The sequence below is a fragment of the Acanthaster planci genome, linkage group LG13, assembly GCF_054643075.1.
Source record: "Acanthaster planci isolate LZ-2023a linkage group LG13, COTS_SCS, whole genome shotgun sequence".
Taxonomy (NCBI): domain Eukaryota; kingdom Metazoa; phylum Echinodermata; class Asteroidea; order Valvatida; family Acanthasteridae; genus Acanthaster; species Acanthaster planci.
The window spans coordinates 10265944-10288068 of NC_141789.1; the positions used below are offsets into that span (position 1 = coordinate 10265944).

The window sequence follows — 22125 nt, forward strand, 5'->3', positions numbered from 1 at the left end:
GCAAAAAAACTATAATAATCCAATTTGATTTAAACGCTTCAGGCCCACAATCGGGGATTGGTTTCGGGGACGCAGCTGAGACGGAGACGAAGTTGAGTGTTGGAAAACGGCCCATCCATGCACTGCATTGAATAAGTTTTGTGATTGAAATTGTCAGAAGAGCCCTAGGGGTGCAGTCCACTAATTCAAGCAATAATTTCCGCCAGGCTCATTAGCATTAAAAGTGCCCCCGCAGTATCTTTCGAAAAAGGGGATTGTTTGGCCCCCAAAATGGTGAGATTGTGTAAATCTTTGCCAGGATCGAAACCCTGGTTCTTTGGGCTTCCATCTGAGGGCGGAAGAGATAAAAAATACGGTTGACAAATGTTCCCAAAGGACCGAGAAAGTAGAGGGTTGCCATTTGAAAAATGGCTGCGTGCTGACTTGGGAACTTCGACTTTTGGGGGGTTGGTTTTGTTTTGGGTGAATAATTAAAAATGTAATTGGTTAACCCCCCGAAAATTGAAAAGAAACTGAAAGATTAATGACTGAATAATAATTAAATTTTTGTGTGAGACACCTCAGGGATGTTGGCTTGCATGTTATTGAGCTCTGAAGAATGGTGATTTTACACTGTTTTCAATGGGGCTTGAATTAGTGGACTGTACCCCTAGGAAGGTGAGGGATGTCATTTGAAAAATGGCCGCTGGGAAGCCTTGGCAACATTCACTTTTGGGGGGGTGTGAGTTTGTTTTGGGCGGATAATAAAAACATTAATTGGTTAACCAACTAAAAATTGAAAATCAAATGAAATCTGAAAGACCAAACAACACATTGTTTTTTGTTTGAGAGGTGTCAGGGACTTCAGTTGCCTGCCATGGGGCTCCAAACTTGGTTGATTTTACACTATTTTCAATGGAGCTTGAATTGGTTCAGTGCACCCGTACCCATAACCAGCGCCTTTTGACGCGTGACCGTGGATATATCGACAAGAAGCGGGTTTGGGCGTTCCCATATGCAAATTTAGTTGCCCCTAGTAACAAGGGGAAGAGTTTCGGCCGGCGCGGCCAGCCCAGCAGACTCCCACAATGCAAGGCGCGCTCTCTCTGCATTATGTCTATATGTTGCATTATCATATCACAGCTGTCCGGCCAGTTATCGTCAATGCAACGGTTTCCAATGCATGCAAGTCATAGACACAGTACCCACACGGTAACACCGCAGTGCAGTGCAGTGTAGCAAACAACAGTAAGCTAAAGATGGCGAAGGAGCAGACGACTCCGCAGTGAGTCACGTCCCGAATTTCCCCCTTTTTAAACTCCAGGAGAACTCTTTCCCAAACTGACGTATTGGCCGACTTTCTCTCCATTCCTGGGCAAACTGTGACTGCCACCATGACAACGACGAGTGCGAAATCCAGCTCAGAATTCATGGTCGGTGGAAAGTACAAACTAGTGAGGAAAATCGGCAGCGGGTCGTTCGGTGATATTTATTTGGGCATCAACATAACAAACGGGGAGGTAAAGTTTGGAATTTTGTGCCTTTAGGCCTAGGCTACTACCATTTTCGAAGTTGTTTAATTATTGAGCCAAATCGGTTTTTGTTTCAGATTTACGCTTTGTACTTCTATTCCTACTAAAACTAACAGTAGGCCTAGTACTTTTAATCAGACATTTTTTAATCAGACATTTTAGGGGTTTTTTTTGGCCGACTTACTAGGCCTACTAGTACAAAAAAAACCCCTAAAATGTCTGATTTTGCAGGTAAAATATTGACATATTTACTGGAAAAAAAGTTTTCAGACCAGTCTCACAGCCCTCGTAGTGTTTGTATACATATCAGTACATGTACATGTACATTGTATTATTAGTACCAGTGTTATTGCTACGCGAGTTCGCACTGGTCAGAGGTCTCTTTCACAGTGTTCTACCGTCGGGCACTAAGCTTGATGAAACAGCTCGCTGACCGGCTCAAAAATCCTTAAAAATCCCAGAAAAAACATTAGTCACTATGAAAATTTCATACCCGTAGTTTTACCTGGAAGTCATTAAAAAAATTGAACTTTTAATCAATTTTGAAAGAAAAACTCACTGAAAAAGCAATCTAGAGTCCTCTTTAGGGCCCTGACTGTGACTCACATGACTCCAGTCGCTTCGCTCCCTCCGTTTGCCATTACTAAATTGTCCTGCACTAAAATATGGCTGGCTGTTACGCTGACAACTGACAAGTACCAAGGGTGCCAAGTGATGTCTGTGAATGAAACTCTGGGTTCTGTTTTAGTCTTCTATTTCTTTTAGAGCACCATTTTGCGGTCACATTTCAGAGTACAAAGCACAAATCTGTGGTAGGGAAAAGATTGGTCAGTAAAATTCACCAGCAGGCCGCACATGCAACATGGCCATATCTGCAGTTAATAGTTATTTAGTATTTTTGTTCTCTTTGATAATGGTTACCCCCCACTTACGTGACTTTTTTGTGTCTGTTGCAGGAGGTTGCAGTGAAACTTGAAGCAGTGAAAGCAAGGCATCCACAACTTCTGTATGAAAGCAAACTGTATAAAATTCTTCAGGGAGGCACCGGTATACCACACACAAGGTACCAGTTCGTTGTAGACATAAGTCCTGTCCGTACTGGACTTGTTTTGGGTCAAACTTATCGAAACGATGGTTACTTTTCCCATCTTAAGTCCATTACGAACATCCCAGGAAGCTTCCCTGTTGGTTACTTTTACTGAGCCGTGCGGTCATTTGTACCGGCCAACTTCTCCCCCTGGAAAAATTCGCTGAGGCACTTTTGCCAAGATGGAAAGTCCAGTTCGGTCAACACGAGCCGGTTATAGCATGGGAAAGTGGCTCTGTGGAGCATACACACATGCAGCCAGAGCACAACGGCATGCTTCAAATAATTACATTTTATAGGCACAGAGGAAATAATATTATTTGAACACAAGGGGGGGTTAACCTTGAAATTGTAGTTGTTATGGACAAAATCTTCTAGCTGTACAGCTCAGAAACACTAGCCATGAATAGCCAAGCACGTACATGTACGCGCACAACTGACAGCTTGGACCCTACCATTATCTTTCAGGGATGATAGTGAGATCGCACCATTTTCACATTAAGAAAATCCCTTTTTGTCACTTTCAAAGTAAACCATTTTCTCTTTTGATTCCCTAACACTTACTATTTTCCTCTTCTTTCAGTTCAGTGCACACACCACACTCAAAATCGGCGCCCATCAACAGACATTGGTATTTAGAATGAAAATTTGTGAACGATGGTTGGCAGACCATCGCTTGCAAAGAACAAAATTTCTGTTTCTCAAAAACAACAACATTCTGGCTGGTTTTATGTGTACATGTACTACTTTTTTTCAAGAAATAGACCCCCTGCGTATGACGTCACGTTGGAGAGCATTTCTTTTCCTCCAGGATAGGCTCGAGAAAACCTTTTGTGCATTCATTGTCATTAAATCTAAATAACAAAATCTGTCCTCCTTTTCAAGGAGGAAGTCTCTGAAGTTGAAACTTTCAGGATTTCATAGATACCTCTTGTTCTCTCTATAGTAAAAATTTCAGCCAAATCCGTGTCGGTCGCCTTTTCCCCCAAAAATCAAAATATTCCATGACCCCGGACCTGTCGGAATTGACTTTCTAGACCAGAGTAAGAAATGAGCCTAACTTTTCCATGGGGAAGTGTCTAAAGTTGAAACTTTCAGGATTTCATAGATACCTCCAGTACTCTTTGCAGTAAACATTTTAGCCAAATCCGTGTCGGTCACCTTTGCCCCCAAAATCACAAAATTTCATAACGCCGGACCTGTCGGAATTGACTTTCTTGGCAATACTAAGAAATAAGTCTTACTTTTTAAGGAGGAAGTTTCTGAGCGTCTCCATTCAAGGAGTATTTGGCAGTTCCATATAATATTCTTTATGATTTTACCAATTTTGCAACCATGCACATGAACCTTTAACATGTACTGATTACTGCTTGTGAAGTATTTCTCGTATACCTATACACTGTATCTACTGTAGCTATATAAGACTTACGCAAGGATGTCATGAATGTTCCAGTAGTGGACTGATACATGTGTTCCATTCATGGAAATGTGTTGGTACCTGGAAAATTCCCTAATTGTTTACACCCTCTTTTGTGAAGGGAATAAATTAAATAGACGTACATGTATGTGCTTGGCTGGAGAATGGTCGCTCAGGAGAATGGACGCAACTAATGCAGCGAGGGCATTATCAGCAATCGTTCTGTGCAAGGTCTTAACGTTAGTTTAAGACTGGCCAAGCGCATGTACATGTGTATTCCCATTCATAAATACCTTTTTGTTCATAGAGTCAAAAAAGTCAACACATGATGGATTTCCAGTGATTTTGTTCTGAAACTTTATTTTCATTTTCCGAACACCCCCGTCCATTTATGGTTTATTCTTTTTGAAAGTTGTCCAACAGAATCCCTTTCAATGAACTTGGTGCACACATGGCACGTCGGGTGCACACAGACTCTCTTGTGTCCAGGTGCCAGCACATGATTTACTCAACGGGCATTATCACTTCTCAGCTGGCATTATCAAATGTTGATACATGGTCAAGTTGCACGTCGTTGAATAGGGAGACTGACCGAGGTTTTTACATGTATTAATTTATTTTAATAATCATTACAATTCATTTAAAAACTAGCTTGTCAAACTTGATACATGTATGTACATATACAGTAGTTAAAAGTGCACTGCACATCTTCAGGGATGTGATTTTACAAGATTTTTTGTGGATGTCATACATGTACGATTTACGATTAATCCACAATTTTGAGGTCAAATGACCCAAAAATTGTAGATTGTAGGTTTCTAAAGTTGAAGGTGTCTAACCCTCCCAAGAGAGAAAAGAGACATAAAGTCATCATTGATAGGGCTCATGCCCCCATGTTAGCTAATAATTTAAACCCAGAAAAGTCACAGCACCTGAAGCATTCCACCCAATGTGTCGGAGCAACTTGTTGTACATGTACGTTATAACGTGCAGCTGTACCCGGTACATTGTATGGACACGGACATGTACCATGTACATTGTATGTACATGAATTCCACTCTACACGTTTCATGTACAGTGTACTAGTACGTGTACAGTGTACTAGTACATGTACAGTATGTACATGTACGATTCGGTATATCCACAGACCCAGTAGATGATCTCATCATTTTTCAAGGGAAGTGAGCAGAATTTCTTGGCACAGTGTAAAAGCCTTTTCTGCTGAAATGGTGCCTGAGTCATCCTCAGCTGATTATGAGGCCAGTGGCTCATACATGTTTACTGGGGTGCAAGTACCCATACTCTTGCCTACGGTATAAGCGACATGTATTCATGTACCCCGGTACTGTATCCTACTCTTGCATGTCTATGGATCCTACAGTACATGTACATGTACACATAAATTTACATGTACATCCCCCTCCCGTATGTACTGTACATGTACCGGTATACTGGCATGTGTGTGGTGCAGTGCACATGTTCACTGTGCATACATGTACATGGGTGACCCTAGCAGTGGAAGATTCCCCCTGCACTGTGTGCAGTCTGTGGTCATTGACTCATCCAGCCACCAGTCCTGTCTCTGCATGCCAAGGATGTTGTCTGGCTGTTAATGCCTATTGCACATGTTCCAGTAGGTCATACATGTGTGATTCATCACAAAGTCCTCCTTGGACAGTGTTTTGTTGGACAGGTGTACATGTACAGTGCAGTGTAATTGATCCCACTGTGGTTTTGTTTTGTTTGTGTTTTTAATCTGTGGGTGATGAAATCAAAACTAGCCTAGTTTTCATTGAATCATTTTTTGAAAGGTTTCAAAAGGTTCATAGAATTTGTTTGTTTATTTATGACTGATTAAAAATGTACATTGTATACATTACGTGTACATGTACATGTTCATATACATTGTACATCATGTTTGCAAACATAACTTATGTAAAAATTCACTCCATTGGTAAAATCATGACAGAAATTTTTTATGTGCATATGAAATTAAATCTTGTTACCAAGTTGGAAAATTATCCGGTGTGACTGGAATGTGCAACATTGTATGGTCCAAAACATGTACATGTGTACACAGTCTACAAACCAGTGTACAATTGTTCTGAAAGGTTTATCGTCAGCCTTGATCAGATTCCTTTTTTTTCTCTCATTTAACTTAAGGATCAGTCATTCCATCTGAGCAGTGTCACATCCTCAAATTCTGTGTACATGTAGATACATGTACATGTGTACCGGTACGTGTACTGGGTACAATATGCTTCTGTTGTACAATGTACATGTATGTACTGTCCTCCACTGTACATGTACATGTAGGCCTATATGTACGGTACATTGCTTAAGTAAATGTGTACTGTGCATGTACCTGTGTAATGTACATGTACTGGTACACAGTACCAAGCCCTTATCTGTCCACTTTTCCAGCAGTGGGCAGTCAACAATAGATAGTGGTTAGGTAATTCACTGATTTAGAATATGTAATGCTTGGTACATGTATATGTGGACATGTACAGGGTACATGTACAACAGCATATGGCACAGGCACTGTATGCAGTTAGGTTTTGTTTGCTGGACTGAATATTGAAAGTTCAGAAAGCAAAGGGGAGGGCTGTTGTCACCATTCCAGAAATACATGTATAAATGTATCAATTTTGCATAGGTCTGCAGGTACATGTACGGTACATACAGTACATGTACATGTACATGCATCTGTACCCTGGTATACTGTACATGTAGATGTACTACATATAGTACTGTGCGCGCTATTATACACATACCGGTACATGACATGTTCATGTACTCATATTAGCCAAACTTGTTTGTTGACTAGGCATACAACTTTTCCTCAGATCAACTGATTTCTTTGTTTTTCCCTTCACAGTCATGCCATTAAATATTGAAAAGACACATGTACAGAGTCTTTTAATGATTGGAATTTCCTTGTTTTTTGTCAAAAATGTATGATTGGTTTACAAAATAAACAATTTTAATTGATTTGTATAAATATTACTTTATATTTTTGTGTTATTTAAGAACCATTCTTTCATGAAGTACATGTACATGTACATACAGGGTGAATGTACATGTACGTGTATGTACATGTAGGTACAGTAGTATTGGTTAAGTCAAAAGGAGTGCTAAATACTGGGGAAGTATGCAGCTGAAAATGAGACCAACTTCAAATGCAATTTTTCCACAATAGTTTTTACTCTCCATCAAGACTTTTGTCTCTTTGTGACCAGTACATCATGCACTGGTAAAGATTTTCGCAAAAATATTCCTGAATTTTTTCACAATCCTTGAACTGCAGTAACCATTGTTTTACAAATGGGACTAATTGTACCATAGGCAATCTACACTTGCATTGTACCGTACTTGTAAAATTAATGTACTGCGCACATCTGTACAAACATAACCCAGTACAAGAAGGGAAGCATTTCAGTAAATCCTGTTCAGCATGTGCTGTACAGAACATGTACATGAATGCATGTATGCATATGAATGCATACCAGTACATACACATGTACATGTACATCATCCAAATGAAACAGCTTTATCCAAGAAAATTGTGAACCTCTGCTGAACTCCCTGTCCAGAGTTAGGGTTGTAAACAATCAGGTTTCAGTTTGAGAGGGAGGTGCCCTGGAGCATTACCAGTATCTCTCAAAATAATCCAAAGGTCGTTGAACAATGCAATCAGATCCAGTGGTACAGGTCTTGCAGTACATGTAACACTGTACATGTACTACTGTAGTTCATTGCTTACTCATCTTAAATAACGAGATTTAACATGATGTCTGAATTCCCATTGTTATACTGGTACATGTACCGGTAATACAGACATCTGGCCTTGACCGTTTGACTTGGTCTGTCATTTGTTTTCTATCAAATTGGAAAAAATTCTTCACTGGCTTTTGTCCTGTACAATGTACATGACCACAAATATTTTTAATTTAGCACTGCCTACAGAAGTTTTCTCATTGTTTCTTAGATGGGCATGTCTGTGTTACAAACCTTATACCTACACATACAGTGTACGATTACTGTCAAGCCTCATTAGTAAGACCACAAGGACACTTTTACATGTAGGGTCCCAGCGCTTTGTTCTTCATTGTGTTCGTTCCTGATGATAGAGAGTTCCTTTTAAGAACAAGGTACATGTACATGTAGGTAATGTGCTACATGTAAGTCTGAGGAAGTCTTTTGGACAAGGTTCAGCTGCACATGTATGATGAACATGTGCTTTGTGAATGCATTGTGCTGTGCACAGACAACACATTTACTGTGATGGATATTCTGTGGTCTTTTGTTTCCCTTCTTATACTGTATCACTTTGAAACCAATGTGGTGAGCTACATTATAGGTGTATGTAGCTTAGCATCTGGCCTGGCCATGAACTTTCGTTGAATCAGGAGATAGAGACTGCAATTCACAATAACAATTAGACGGTGGTTGACGGAGACCATGAGCCACCACATGTCAGGTGTGTAGCACATGTACATACACATGTACAAGTAAGACAATGTACTTGGGCACGTAGGGCTCAGTAATCATACCATAATGTACATGTACACAGAACCAACCATCAGGTCATGTATTTCTTTAGTCTTCAGTATCCGAATTTCGTCAACAAGTGCTTGTGAACAAGACATGTACATACATACATTATTCCTGCAGTGCATGGGAAATATTAATGCTTGTGCATGTACAGTGTATGTATCGTTAGTTTTCTGATTTACAGTGTACGGTGTACTGGGCTGTGTTTGGTGCATCTACCGGTAGCATTTTCAGAATCGTTTCTCTGTCCAGTAATTGTGATTCCACTTGCTAAACCTGAAGTGAATTTGGTGGTGTGTTAATCGCGAATTAATCAGCATTCATCAAAACACTAAATTCCGCTGTACTTGTAGAACATGACTGATGGATTATCTTGACATTTTTGTTGAAATTGGAAATATTTATTTATGTAATTGTATCCGAATGATTTGAAGAAAACATCTACATGTACGTAAATGTACATGTACTTAGATCCGTGCACATGTTGCTCACTTTCATTTGCTATTAGCAAATGTGAGATTCTAAAATGCATAACAAACAAGAATGCATACATGTATGTCTACCTGATACATGTTCGGTACACATTGTACCTTCATTTTCAAGCTGCCATAAACTTTATTCAACTACATGTATTGGTATACATGTATGTACCTTTTATTCCGTAAAGTCCCAATACACGTACATGTACATGGCCTTTTCTACACGTATCAATGAACAAACACCTTTACTATGGTGTGGTACATACCGGTACTGTGCGTCATCCAAGGTGAAAAGCCCTATCCAAGTAAATTATGAATCTCTGCCGAACATCCTGAAGCTTGTAAACAATCAGGTTTCAACTTTGAGGGGGTGTCCCCCCCTTTAGTATCTCTCAAAATAATCTAAAGGTCAGTTTGGATTTTTACCCTGCTGGACGCGTACTTCAACACTGCACACTCAGTGCATGCCCCCGAAGGCCTGTGAAAAAAACTGCAAGCATACTCGAGTGGGACTTGGACCCACGACCTCCTGCTTAAGACGTCTGCACTAATACACAGGAGGTTGGTGAGTTTGAGTCGCACCGGAGTAGCTTGTTGTTTTTTCCACAGGCCTTCGGGGAAATGCACTGAGTGTGCAGTGTTAAAATACATGTCTGGCAGGGCAAGAATCCAAAATTGATTTACATTTCCCCGGTGCAAACCCATGTTTGGATTAATTTAAACACCAAGGTCATTGAACAGTGCAATCAGATATTCTGGTCTATACCAGTACATGGTGCACTCGGCTGAAGTACTGGTAATTAATGAAGAAATTCAACGTGAAACACCACTCATTAATGAAATTACATGGTGTACAAGAAACATTTTTCCCTCTGTAATTTTGTGTACCGTACTCGTATGTGCACTTTGAGATTCAATTGCCTACAGTGCTCAGTAGGGTAATTATCTCTTCCTCTGCAACAGGCTACAGAACTTTTTCATTTTCATAAGTACATGTACATGCTGTATGTGCTTGCAGGGTTACTGTTCCATGCAAGCACCGGTACAGTGTCAGTACTGAAGTGTTTTATTTACATGTGGAAAAGACCAGGGGTTAAGCTACGGTGCCATGTGTTGTGTTTAAATGGGAATTTAGCGTGTTGTCACAAAAGCAACTTCAGTTTACTTCTTGTAACCCTGTAATTCTGTGTAATAACAGATTTTAGTTGCATTAATGTACATGTACACGTACATGTACGTGTAGCCCCTGTATTATAATTGACAGCAATTCTCCATCTATCCACCTTGTATTTGCAGATGGTTTGGCACAGAAAAAGACTACAATGTCCTGGTCATGGACCTGCTGGGTCCCAGTTTGGAAGACCTTTTCAACTTCTGCAGTCGCAGGTTCACCATGAAGACGGTCCTAATGTTAGCTGACCAGGTGGGTTGTTGCCTGATCAAAAGAAGGCCCTTGAAGAAAGTAACGGGAGCAACTGGCCATGCCAACAATATCTACAATATGGAGATTAGGCCCACTTTTTCATAATTGAGTGATGTTGCTAGTGGCTTTTACCATTTTCCCAGGATATCCTGAAGGCAAATACATGTACAGTCAGCTGTCATTATAACGAACAATGTTATATGTATTACAAATTACTGTTATAAATAACAAATTCTGATTATTCTAATTTCTTGAATTCTTGCTTTCTGTTTCATTTGTCTGCTCCTTTTATATCAAAGACTTGGTTATAAAACGTAATTTGGTCCTTGGTCCCTTTGTTATTATGGGAGTTGACTGCACCAGGAAGGCCTTTTGCCAGTTATGGGGACAAATTTGGGATATTTCTTTGTCAGTCACATTAAAGCCAAATTAACGTAAATTGACTTATTTGAATAATTCTCTCTGTCTCCACAACATTTTCAATCCCCCCAAAATAAGTGAAATGACTACTGCTATCCGCACAACTACAGATCAAGTGTGGAAGGGATTGGTTGTGTTTTCAAAATGAAAAGGGAACTCTAAATTTGCAATGATTGCCCACAGATGATCAGCCGTATTGAGTATGTCCACGGAAAGAATTTCATCCACCGAGACATCAAGCCCGATAACTTCCTCATGGGCATTGGGAGACACTGCAATCAGGTAGAATAAGATTGCCCCTGTGTTACATGTACCTGTCTTCAGTCAGTTCAACATACATGTATAAGTACATGTACCTACCTTAACTGGCCCAAAACCAGCCAAAAGCAAGACGAAAAGTTCCGTTGCTGGTACCCATTTGCTTCTCTAAGTCTTTCACTCTTTTTGTCGCACCTTTTTGCCCAGCAGATGCAAGAAAAGGCTGAAGTAATACAAGGCTTTTGGTATCATGCATACAAAACTCTATCACCTCTGTACACCACACTACACTGAAGTGTATTACTACCACCGAGTGTCACTGTGCTATTACTGTATTTATTAGAAATTCTACCTTTGTCCTCTCAAATCATCTGGGACGTGAGTTTATTATCAGTAAACTTGCTTTTTTTAGTTAACTAGTTAATGTACATGTATTTCTCCCTGACAGTTATTTGTGATAGACTTTGGGCTGGCCAAGAAGTACCGGGACGGACGGACGAAGGTTCACATCCAGTACAGGGAAGACAAGAACCTAACAGGCACAGCAAGATACGCCAGTATTAATGCACATCTGGGTATTGAGCAGAGGTACATGTAAATCACACTGCTTTGTGTTATTCAGATGGGTAGCAGTCTAAGATCCCCGAGGACCAAAACTTTCCTTAGGGTCTCCTCAGGCTCCATTTTAAGGGTTGTTTTCCTTCCAAAATATTGCAGCAGAGTAGTAAGACGCACATTCATTTATGGCAGGTTCCTCAAAATATGGACCATTAGATAATGTTCAACTTTGGGGGTTCATTTTTCCTGAAGTGCACAGCACAGCATTTATAATGTTTGATGTAATGAGGGAAGTCATGGCTGATATATCTGGAACAATGATGACCTTTCAACTTAATTGGAGTTAATTAATTAAAGTCTCGAACGTTAGCAATTTTGAGGGACATGAACTCCCTGTTAAAAACCGAGCAAACAGAATTTACTGAGGAGTGATAATCCCCGAGGTTATTTTACACAGATTTGTATGTGGTGAAAGGTGATAATATTTACCATATTAAAACCATAATCACTAAATAAAAAAAGTACCTCTCACAATTAATCGGGTCCCAAAGTCGGCAGTCACAAATGCCGTTCGATTCTGTCATTAGTGTCAAAAAAATCGACAGCAAAAAAAGCGAGTAAAATCCATATATCGATGTACAACACAAGCTTTAAAAAAGAGTGCAAAAAAGCACCGCCAAACCATCATCCTTTTACGACTGGACCGATCACATTTTCTTCAAGTATGTTCCCGAAAACCGAAGTCCAAAATACCGATTGTGGCGATTTTGCAGCTTCCATCAATCTCTCGCGGTGACGTAAGAGAAACATTTTGCTGCATCATGGCCTGTTTGACCTTTGACATCAACCCAGATAGTGCGGCCTCTTTTTTATTTGATATTCATGAACCCCTCCATTAAATGGCGACACTCCGCGATTTTTCTCTTCGTAACAATTTTTCTCAAAAGAAAATCCATTCTGAATAATGTTCACAAAACAATAACGTTTGAGACATAAAATACGATTCATGATGAAAATCTAATGCTCAGAGTTGTTAATTTTAATTTAATTTTTTTTTATTTGATATTCATGAACCCCTCCATTAAATGGCGACACTCCGCGATTTTTCTCTTCGTAACAATTTTTCTCAAAAGAAAATCCATCATTCTGAATAATGTTCACAAAACAATAACGTTTGAGACATAAAATACGATTCATGATGAAAATCTAATGCTCAGAGTTGTTAATTTTAATTTTATTTTCAGCGGGGTTATCTCCAAAATAACCGGCAAAATGAAAATCGCGCATGGAATTTTCAAGCACAACATGTGACAGCATTTTCGGCATTCTTGAACTTTATGCACTTTTTGTCAAAATTATCGAACGTGATCAAAATTCTGTCAAATATAACCTTCGCAACAAACATATTGTAATCAGGTTGCATTTTGGTCCGTTTTATGAAGAACATGCCTTATGTAAATTGTATAGTTGTCATTAATTCTGTTGTTACTCAGTGTGGCGTCAGGAAGCAGGAAGACGTCCGTGATCCTAACTTTCGTAGAATTATGCCTGTCTCAATTTCCCCGAGCTGTTCATTTCCTTGGGAGATGACAGAATGCCCAATACCCTGATCCGTGGGGCCGGAAATTGCCTGCTTTGTCACTCAGTCTAGCTGGATGCCATTTGATACTCCATATTTATTGGGAAAGATTTTTCATGTAAGATTAGAAATCTGGTTGCAAAAATAAAATGGTAAAGGTAGCTGATGTTCTACAAAAAAATCACAAAAATCCTCTACCAGAATGATAAACTGTTCCCAGCCAATTTGAACCCTTCCTAATAAGGGAAGTAAACATAGGTACAATGTGGGGTAGAATTTTGGCAAAACCTCAACCCACATGCACGCCAAGACACCCCTAGTGTGCACTTGTCAATCTTTGGAATCTTCTTTCATGGCATACGATAAGTCATGTGCAGTTTTCACAAAGAAGATCAAGCCTCCTGTCCCTGGCTGTCTTCCAAGTGGAAATTATGCATGTGTACATACCTTACCCACACTCATTCGACAGAATTAAAGAATGATACTATCGGTATGGAAGATGGACACCCACAGAAACTGATATGGCCAGTGCATATATGTCACAGTCGGGGGTCATTGTTGGGCTCAGAGGTTTGGTTTCCACTCAACGGGGTTTCTGCATAGTCTTGTCCAATTGTATCTGAACTGTGATCGTTGCTGCTTCTCGATGGTGAAAAAAAATAGAAACCATCATGATTCATGCATTGTGCCCACGTCTCATGAATCACTATAAAAAACTGATTCATATCCAGCCGTTGGGGACATGTTATACACAGCTTTTCCAGCATGAACAGGAAGGGTGGTTTTCTCATTTTACTAGTTCTACAGTTTCTGGGTGTGCATCCTGCAAACATCAAATCCTGTGATGTTAAAGTTGAGTTGACTTCCTGTCCAAGTGAAAGAGTGCAAAGTTGGAAAATACTAGGAAGTGGCACGAAATCACTGTGAACCAAATTTATTTACTCAATATTGGAACATGAAAGTATACATTTTGATAATTTTTTGTATTTCTAAGAATGTTGCTTCTAGTTCCACAAAGGGATCAGGGTCACATGAAATGACAGTAATTCTTGTACTTCCAGTATTTGGCAAAGTTCATCTTGTCAAAACCATTAAGACTGCAACCTACATGTATTCTTATGATATTTTGGACATTTCATGTTGGGTACATGTACATGTAGCTATGAAATTACGTGATCTGAATCACTATGAATTAATAGAAAAATCTGTTACAGTCTGCAGTAATAGCCTTACTAACCAAATGATAAAAGGCACTTTTCCACATGCGCGTTCCTAGGGCGATTTTGACGGCTGAACGCAGCACACACACGTGTTATGTTATTGGAGTCAATTTTTGTGTCTGTGAAAGTGAAACTCATGAACGCATCGTGTACGCAATGCAACCAAAAAACATATGTACATGCGTATGGAGAGACGCCTTTGTTCAGATTTTTTTCCCGGTGGGGGAGGGGATTCATCCTGCAGCCTTCAGCAGGAATTTGCTTGAGTTGGTGCAATTTTTGGTTAGCTATCAAATTCTTAAAAACCAATAATTGAAAGTGAAATGCCTTGTTGCTGTGTGCCCTTGGTTTTCCCCAATCATGGTTCCACCTGCACATTGCCAGTGGCGTGTCCTGTATGTATGTTTCTACTTGCACGTCAAAAGTTGAATTATTCCGTATGTTTCAGCTTTCAGAGGCCAGATGTAAATCACAAGACCAGTTTCAAAACTTTTCCAAATTCTGTGTTTGTTTGTATTTATTTTATGTTAGTCATTCAGCCAGTGACAGGATAATAAACAAACAGGACCGTGAAGAAATGCCCAGTTTACTGGTGGGAGGGAAAACCCCAGATAAATATCCTACGGAAAACCCACAGAATTAAGTAGGGGATGGAAACCCAGCCCACATGTTCACCTCTGTGGAACCTAGGTTGAACCTGGGCCTGGGAAAAAGAGCCACCATGCCAACCTGACCTCCCCCTTTTTTTGTTTTTTTCTACCTTAGTCGACGGGATGACATGGAGTCTCTGGGCTACGTGCTGATGTACTTCAACAGGACCAGTCTACCATGGCAGGGTCTGAAAGCTGCCACCAAGAAACAGAAGTACGAGAAGATCAGCGAGAAGAAAATGTCCACGCCTGTGGAGGTGCTGTGTAAGGTAAGATTAGGTTCCAGAGCACTAAATATGCACTCATAGACAACAGTACAAAATCGGACAGAAACAAAGCTGCTCAGGAGCAAGGTAAAAGTTTTGAGATTGGAGATCATGACCACAAGGGTACTTTTTCATTTTGACCTGACAGGAGGAAGCCGAGGCAGTTTTTATCTTCCCTTCCAAACTTCCTCAATCTGAAATAGACCTTTAAGTTTTGGGGAAGGGGGTTTGAGTGGAATCCAGCCCTCCCCTCTCCCACAAGTTGGAAGCAACAAGTCTCAAATACTTGATCTACAGAAGAATTTCTACAGTCAGTCCTGGAAATAAATGTAGGACCTGTAATTTTTAGTTACAGGCAAAGTCACAATATGTTAATAAACTCGGGTCTGAGTTTAGATTTTTAGTGGTTGGCAGCCGTCTTGTTTCTCCAGAATGTGAGCATTTTGTGGCCTTGACACTAGGAAAAGTTGTATATCCTGCCTGAATTAAAATGATGCATAAACTATCAAAGCACCAACTACTCAGTCCAATGCAGTGAACATTTTCAGGCTTGCAAGGTTCTCACTCGAAACGAAAGTAGTCCCGCTTACCGGGAATCCGTGCTTCAGTGGGAGAAGAAGCCACAATTTCCCATTCAACCCTCTGTCAGCACAATCCAGGCTATGAATTATCCTTTTTTAAAGTAACTAAATATGTCCTTAAGTAACTGGATTAGTAGATGGCTAGGAACTTAGAATATTGATCAATCTGCCATTTGCCTTGAAACTGTCATTGAGGTTTGCCGTTGTTAACAAAGGTTGTATCTACAGTGTACTTGTAGTTACAGTATGATGCAGATCAGCTCTTAACCAAGTGACTGTCACTGAATTTCTCACACAGATTTTTTTTTACTTTTTATGAAATATTGGTTTTTACCTCTTCAGGGCTTTCCGGCAGAGTTTGCCATGTACCTCAACTATGCACGTGGGTTGCGCTTTGACGAGGGGCCAGACTACATGTACCTACGGCAGCTTTTCCGCATCCTGTTCCGCACCTTAAACCACCAGTACGATTACACCTTTGACTGGACCATGCTGAAGCAGAAGTCGACGACGTCACAGGTCGCCGCTCAGGGGAACGCCGGCACTGCCGGCGGCACCAAGCACACAGAGAGCAAAAGCAAGAGCAAGCGTTGAAACCCCCCCCCACCATCCACCCCCTGTTTGCCGCGGGCACAAAGTTGTGCGACGCAAAACAGGACAAAGAAATATGGTCAGTCCTGAGAAAGGGGAGTCTGGCCTAAACCTCAAATGCCACCTCTCTTTAAGTTTGGAAAGTTCCATCAGATTGTGTGTGTGCGTTTGTGCACACAGTGTCCCTACTCCAGTATACTTCTTTCCCGTCCGTGTGTTGGCTAGGACTGTTTTGTTATGATGCCCTCCGGATGTATCATGTTTTGTATAATTTTGTTATCACTAAGTAACTAATCAAAGAGTTATGGTTTGTTTTTTGTTTGGTCTCAGATTGCACAGGGTAGAACAGCCAGAGAGGTTTTTGATGAGTTTTGTCAAAAAGAGCACCCAAGAGCGCACAGGTTATGATTTCGAGTCAGAAATGCTGTTCTGTGTTTTGGCATTGCCTAATAAATTTGAAAAGTGTTAATATATACAAAGACACTGTAAATGTGAGTTACTGTTAAATTATTTTTCCATTTCTAGGCTTGCATCAAGCTGATGCCAGCCAGCTGATGCAAGCAGCGGATGGCAATTGTACTTCAACAATACACTGCTTGTGTTTTACTTCAACACGACCTCAGGAGAAATGCTCCTCATGTGTCATTATATGAGTCCACTTCAAACCATAAGCAAAATATTCCTCGGCAGAATGCACTGGAAGTCTGTGGCTGAATTACCCTATGTACCGACAGTCATTCTAGGTTCAATTGTGCATGGAAGCTGTTACGAGTAGTACACATTTACCCTGTTTTATAGGATGCTCTCAAAAAGTTAGGAACATTGGTAGTTGTCGGACTATTCCAACTAGAACCCTGGCATTCCAATGGGGATGTTTGCGTATCAGTGGGAATGGTCCGCTTTGTGCATAGACCGTTCTGAAGGAACACTCCCCTACTGCAATTGTTTTGTTCACATTAATCAAAACCTTTGATATCTGAGCATGTCCTTGATGAGGCCGTTGCCCTGGTAACAATATTTGATACTGATATGCAGTGTACCAAATCTGCTGAATATGCACTTTAGGTATCACTTAACCACTTCCTGCCGGGCGACCCGTTTTCGAGTACATAGGCTTTATGTGCAGAGCCTGGGAGCCTGGAACTGGGACAAAAGAGTTGGGCCTTATAACAAAAGACGGTGCTCAGCACAAAAGACTGAGCTGCTGGGCATTACCGGCATTTTTTGGCTGTCAATAGTGGAGATAATACAGCCTTGTTCTGAAACAGAATACCAAGGTTTGAGGCATTTAGAGCGAGCGGATTACCACCGAGGACAAAAGCTCTCCACCACTGCAGCGTAAGCCACACAGCACCACTGCACGCTAATCTGGCCCCTATTGAAAAGAGGTCAGCAGTGCACTGTGCTGGTTTCGGGAACAAAAGAATCATACGTAACGCCGCACAATCTGGGCTCTTTTTCCAAGGCTGCAGGCTGGGCTGAAATATTCAGGAGTCAATGAATTTTACCTGTCAGCTTTAGAATAGTGCCCAAAGAGTCCTTCATTTTGGTATAAACGGCCATAAAATGAAATGATGAATTTTTGAAGAACTTTGAAAACGGAAAATCTTTAAAAAGAGCCGGCATCTTGTCTTGCTTAAGAAAAATCCATCCGGCAGCAAGTGGTTAATGGCAGTTTACGCCCATCTTGTAAATAAAGCTCTGTCTTATTTATAAAAACAGCACATTCTGTTCCAATCATCGAAAGAATGGAAGGCAGTCACCAGTTCGACAGCATGCCAAGCTTCTGTAATTTGCATTATAAGGAAATTTGTGCAAATAACATTGTTTTATGAATGGTAGTTGTGTTTCTGAACTTTGTTATATTTTTTATTCGGCCTTTGTTTTTAACAAAAGGAAGCAATAGGCCAGCATGAAGCAAGGACTGTACATCTCCCCTGCTTCTATTTAACTTAATACCCTCCCCTTCAAAACCTGAGCAAGTGTTAGGTTATGCCACTGAGAGACCAAACAATAACGTGTGCATTGTAATGATGACTGACAAAAGCTCTGTCTGAGGAACCCGCCCAAGGGAAGCTTCTTATGGTAGAGCTGATGACCAGATGTTTCTGAAAGCTATTAGCTTTCTGAGAGGTAGTAGATGTTGCACTCTTCCAACACAACAAGAAGTGGTTTTGGATGGAAAATGGATGTCGTGTCACTTTTTTTAAATAAACTGTTTTCTTTACTGATCAGCAACTCTCTGAAGGTGGCCCGTAGATGGACAAGCAGTGTTGGATTTCAACATTTATTGTAAAAAAATTCTATATATAGTCAGGAGAAGTTGCTTGATAGTTTAATACAAACCCGAACAAGTGTGGATAGTGATACTTTGCAAGTTGAATTAATTTATTGATAGAATGATCATGTCTCCACAGTGAGGATTTTAGACTAGAGATGAAGAGACCATTTTGTGATTTTTAGGAGGCTGAAAGATATCAGGAAACGAGATCATCTTGTGCAGCACATTTTACCAGATTCTGACATTTTATAAACTTGTATACTTGTACACAATTGGAGTTTCAGTGTTTCCACTGGTCAAGGACAGTTGATCGTTTTATTTTGTTTCTGGTGTGTGTGGATAACAGTCTCTGAAGCTTTTATCATGGGGGGGTCATGCTATTTAGCGTTAACAAGTGTCAACAGAGCGTCAACAAAATATTTGAGCATTTTTATGAAAATATTTTACATTTGCAATATTAGTAAGGCTCATACTTGTCAGATTCAATGTATCAATGTAAAAGGATTTTCTGAGTGTGGAAATTTGAGCGATAAATTCGGGCCTACTTGTGAAGTCTGACCAGCCGCCATCTTGTAAGGAAAGATGGCGGCCTCCATACATCACGAAAAAGTTTCGTTTTTTGCATAAATCTGGAAGCGAATTTAATGTTTCTCTTACACAGTGCCAGGTCTTAGAGTCTATAAATTATGATAAAACCACTTTTAAATCTTTAGAGGGTGTTTTCAAGTTGTTGACGTTTTGTTGACACTAGTTGTTTGTGTTAACGCTAAATAGCAAGACCGTCATGGGTTGCCAAAATGAGTTGAGCACGAAAAAAGATATAGGTTGCAATATCATTAATGACTTATGGCAATTAACCTGTTTGATTGATAATTCTTCACAGTTCATCACGGAGTGAATATTTTCAGTCGATTCTGATGGGTAATGCTTTGAATGCAAGTACACGTATATGCACCATAAAGATTTCACATATATATATATTTTTTTTTGTCAACTGAGTTCAGGGAGGGCCTTTGCACTGTATCTGTGAGATGCTCAACTGAGCGGTGAACAGTTTAGAGCTTTTAAAAATGCGTGAACAGAGTTCTTTTACAGCTTATTAGTTGTTATTTCTGTCTCATTTCCAACAGGCAAACATGGAGGAGCCTCTTGCACAGAGGTGAAATTTATATTGCAAAACGAGAACACACTTCGTGAAATACATTCACAGAAACATGGGCCAGTCAGATGAAGCTGTAGACTAACTCACTGAGATGTCATTACCATGGTGGCCTCACACTCTGGTCAAGGGCTGATCAAAAATAAATTGGAGATGGGAACAACTTTTTCTTGGGAGGGGGGACAAAACATTTGGAATTTTTTCTAGGCTAGATATGGGGACTCTGTATGCTCGCAGGAAGGAAGGGAAGCGAACGAATCCACAACAGACATTTTCTCATCAAAAAATTTCTTTCGGGGTCGGTCGTGGTCCCCTGTTGGCCTCTTCCCCTCCCTTGGGTCCTCTTGAACCTGAGGGAGATGTGCATTTTGAGGAGTGCAGATCCTGGACATAAGTGATTCAGTGTGATATTACCGCCATGATAACCTCTAATTTTGGTCACGGGAGTAGTCTGTACTGTTGTCTGTGCCAGTTTGTACTTATCTGCAGTTTGTATTCATGTTTAAAGAAGCTAGTTTTCCGCAGTACATCTTCATCAATTTTCAGTTGGATCAGTAGGATCAATTTTCATTTGCATTTTTATGTAAAGAAGCACATGTTCCCTTGAATTGGACATCATGAATGAACTGTAGGGTTTCCAAGTTTCTTGTTAAGTTTCATTTATTTGAAGATGTAGATCACTGATGAAATTAAGCGGTGTAAGTTCAGCATTAAGCCAAATAATGCAGTAAAACTGGTTACTTGAACATGTGCCTATTATTCAGCATACATCACTAATTAGTGAAAAGTCAGCATGTTGGAGAATTACATGGCTGTATGCCAGTGAACACTCATTACTGGTGGGTAAACTGATTTTGTTCATCTGATTCTCCTGTATGCACTGCCTCTCATTTTGGCATATAGATAGCAAAGAAAGATCCATAGGTGTAAATTATTCTCTTAATTGTCTAATTTATGCTAGCCAGAATTTCTTTCGATGTTTTTATTCAAGTATTTTTGTCGTCAACTGTGTGCTAGGTCTCGCATTTCTTGTTTTGGTTTTTATTGCTGCACAAGAACACGTGAAAGATGTGTAAATACCATGTACACTGTCACGAATGCCAAGCCATGCAATCTGACAACATGGAAAATTCTCATGTTGGAACTTCTAAAATGCGCAGTCGGTACCAGTCCTCCGTAGCCAGATTTCTAGGTTTTTATTTTTTTTTCAGGGTTCCTAGTATTTTAGCTTTCTGGAGACATGAGAATTTTCTGTTGAGATTGAGGGCAGAGTTGTTTATAAATGTGAAATAAAATAGCCCTGGAGAGGGTAGGAAAAAATGTGTTGACGGTGTTTATCGTGTAAATTGTGGCTTCATGGTAGTCGAATCTCGTCAACATAAGAGCATTGTTAATACAAGATTTCTACTTTGAACAAGGATAATTTTGAGGTCTCAACCCTTTGTTTTTCATTGTTTTTTCCCCGATAATACAAGGTTCCTGTTACAAGGTAATTTGCCAAGTCCGGAGGACCTTTTATTTAACAAGGTTTGACTGTAGTGGGTTTGGTCAAAGCATTATCTTCTCAAATTCTGTCTCTGAGGAGGGCGCCGCATGCCCTCTCACAGAGCAGTAGCCACTGGATATTCAAAGGAGGGGTTCGGTTTTCGAGAGTGCGCCTGCAAAATGTTTAGTTTCAAAACAGTTCTATTATTTTCTTAATTATGGGGGGGGGGAACAATCCGCGACGCGACATGGCCTTGGCATAGCATAAACAAACGACGAATAGCGACAGTGCTGCTGGTACCGTGCACTGGTAACCAAGTGGCAAAGTGTGTACGTGTTAGGACTACGTGGATGGAATGCGTACATTTCGATAGAAACGATACCCAATTTATACGTAGAGTATCGATGCTCTTTGCTGATCATTTCCTTCGAAATCTCTTTCAAAACTTTGTTGGCTTAGTTATTAAATTAAACTAATCTATTACATGCAGTGTTTGTAGTCAATCGGATTTTTGATTCAGAATATTTTTCAAGCAATTGTCACCGATTGTGAGCAGGGAGACTTTCGATAATGGAATTCGAAATATTGATTTGGAAGTAGTA

General features: G+C 40.2%; 1 protein-coding gene across 1 annotated transcript; it reads left to right on the top strand.

Annotated features, from left to right (window-relative positions):
• Window positions 1-1086: 1086 nt before the first annotated feature.
• Window positions 1087-21357, top strand: LOC110985113 (casein kinase I). Its single transcript, XM_022245890.2, has 7 exons — window positions 1087-1499; window positions 2468-2574; window positions 10348-10474; window positions 11078-11176; window positions 11601-11740; window positions 15275-15428; window positions 16349-21357. The coding sequence occupies exons 1-7, from the start codon at window positions 1374-1376 to the stop codon at window positions 16598-16600; spliced, it is 1005 nt and encodes a 334-aa protein (XP_022101582.1). The 5' UTR covers window positions 1087-1373; the 3' UTR covers window positions 16601-21357.
• The last annotated feature ends 768 nt before the right edge of the window (window positions 21358-22125 follow it).

Coding starts and splice junctions, on each gene's coding strand:
- LOC110985113 (XM_022245890.2), top strand. CDS start 1,374: ATGACAACGACGAGTGCGAAATCCAGCTCAGAATTCATGGTCGGTGGA. Junction 11,177..11,600: donor TTGGGAGACACTGCAATCAG/GTAGAATAAGAT, acceptor TCTCCCTGACAG/TTATTTGTGATAGACTTTGG. Junction 11,741..15,274: donor CATCTGGGTATTGAGCAGAG/GTACATGTAAAT, acceptor TTTCTACCTTAG/TCGACGGGATGACATGGAGT.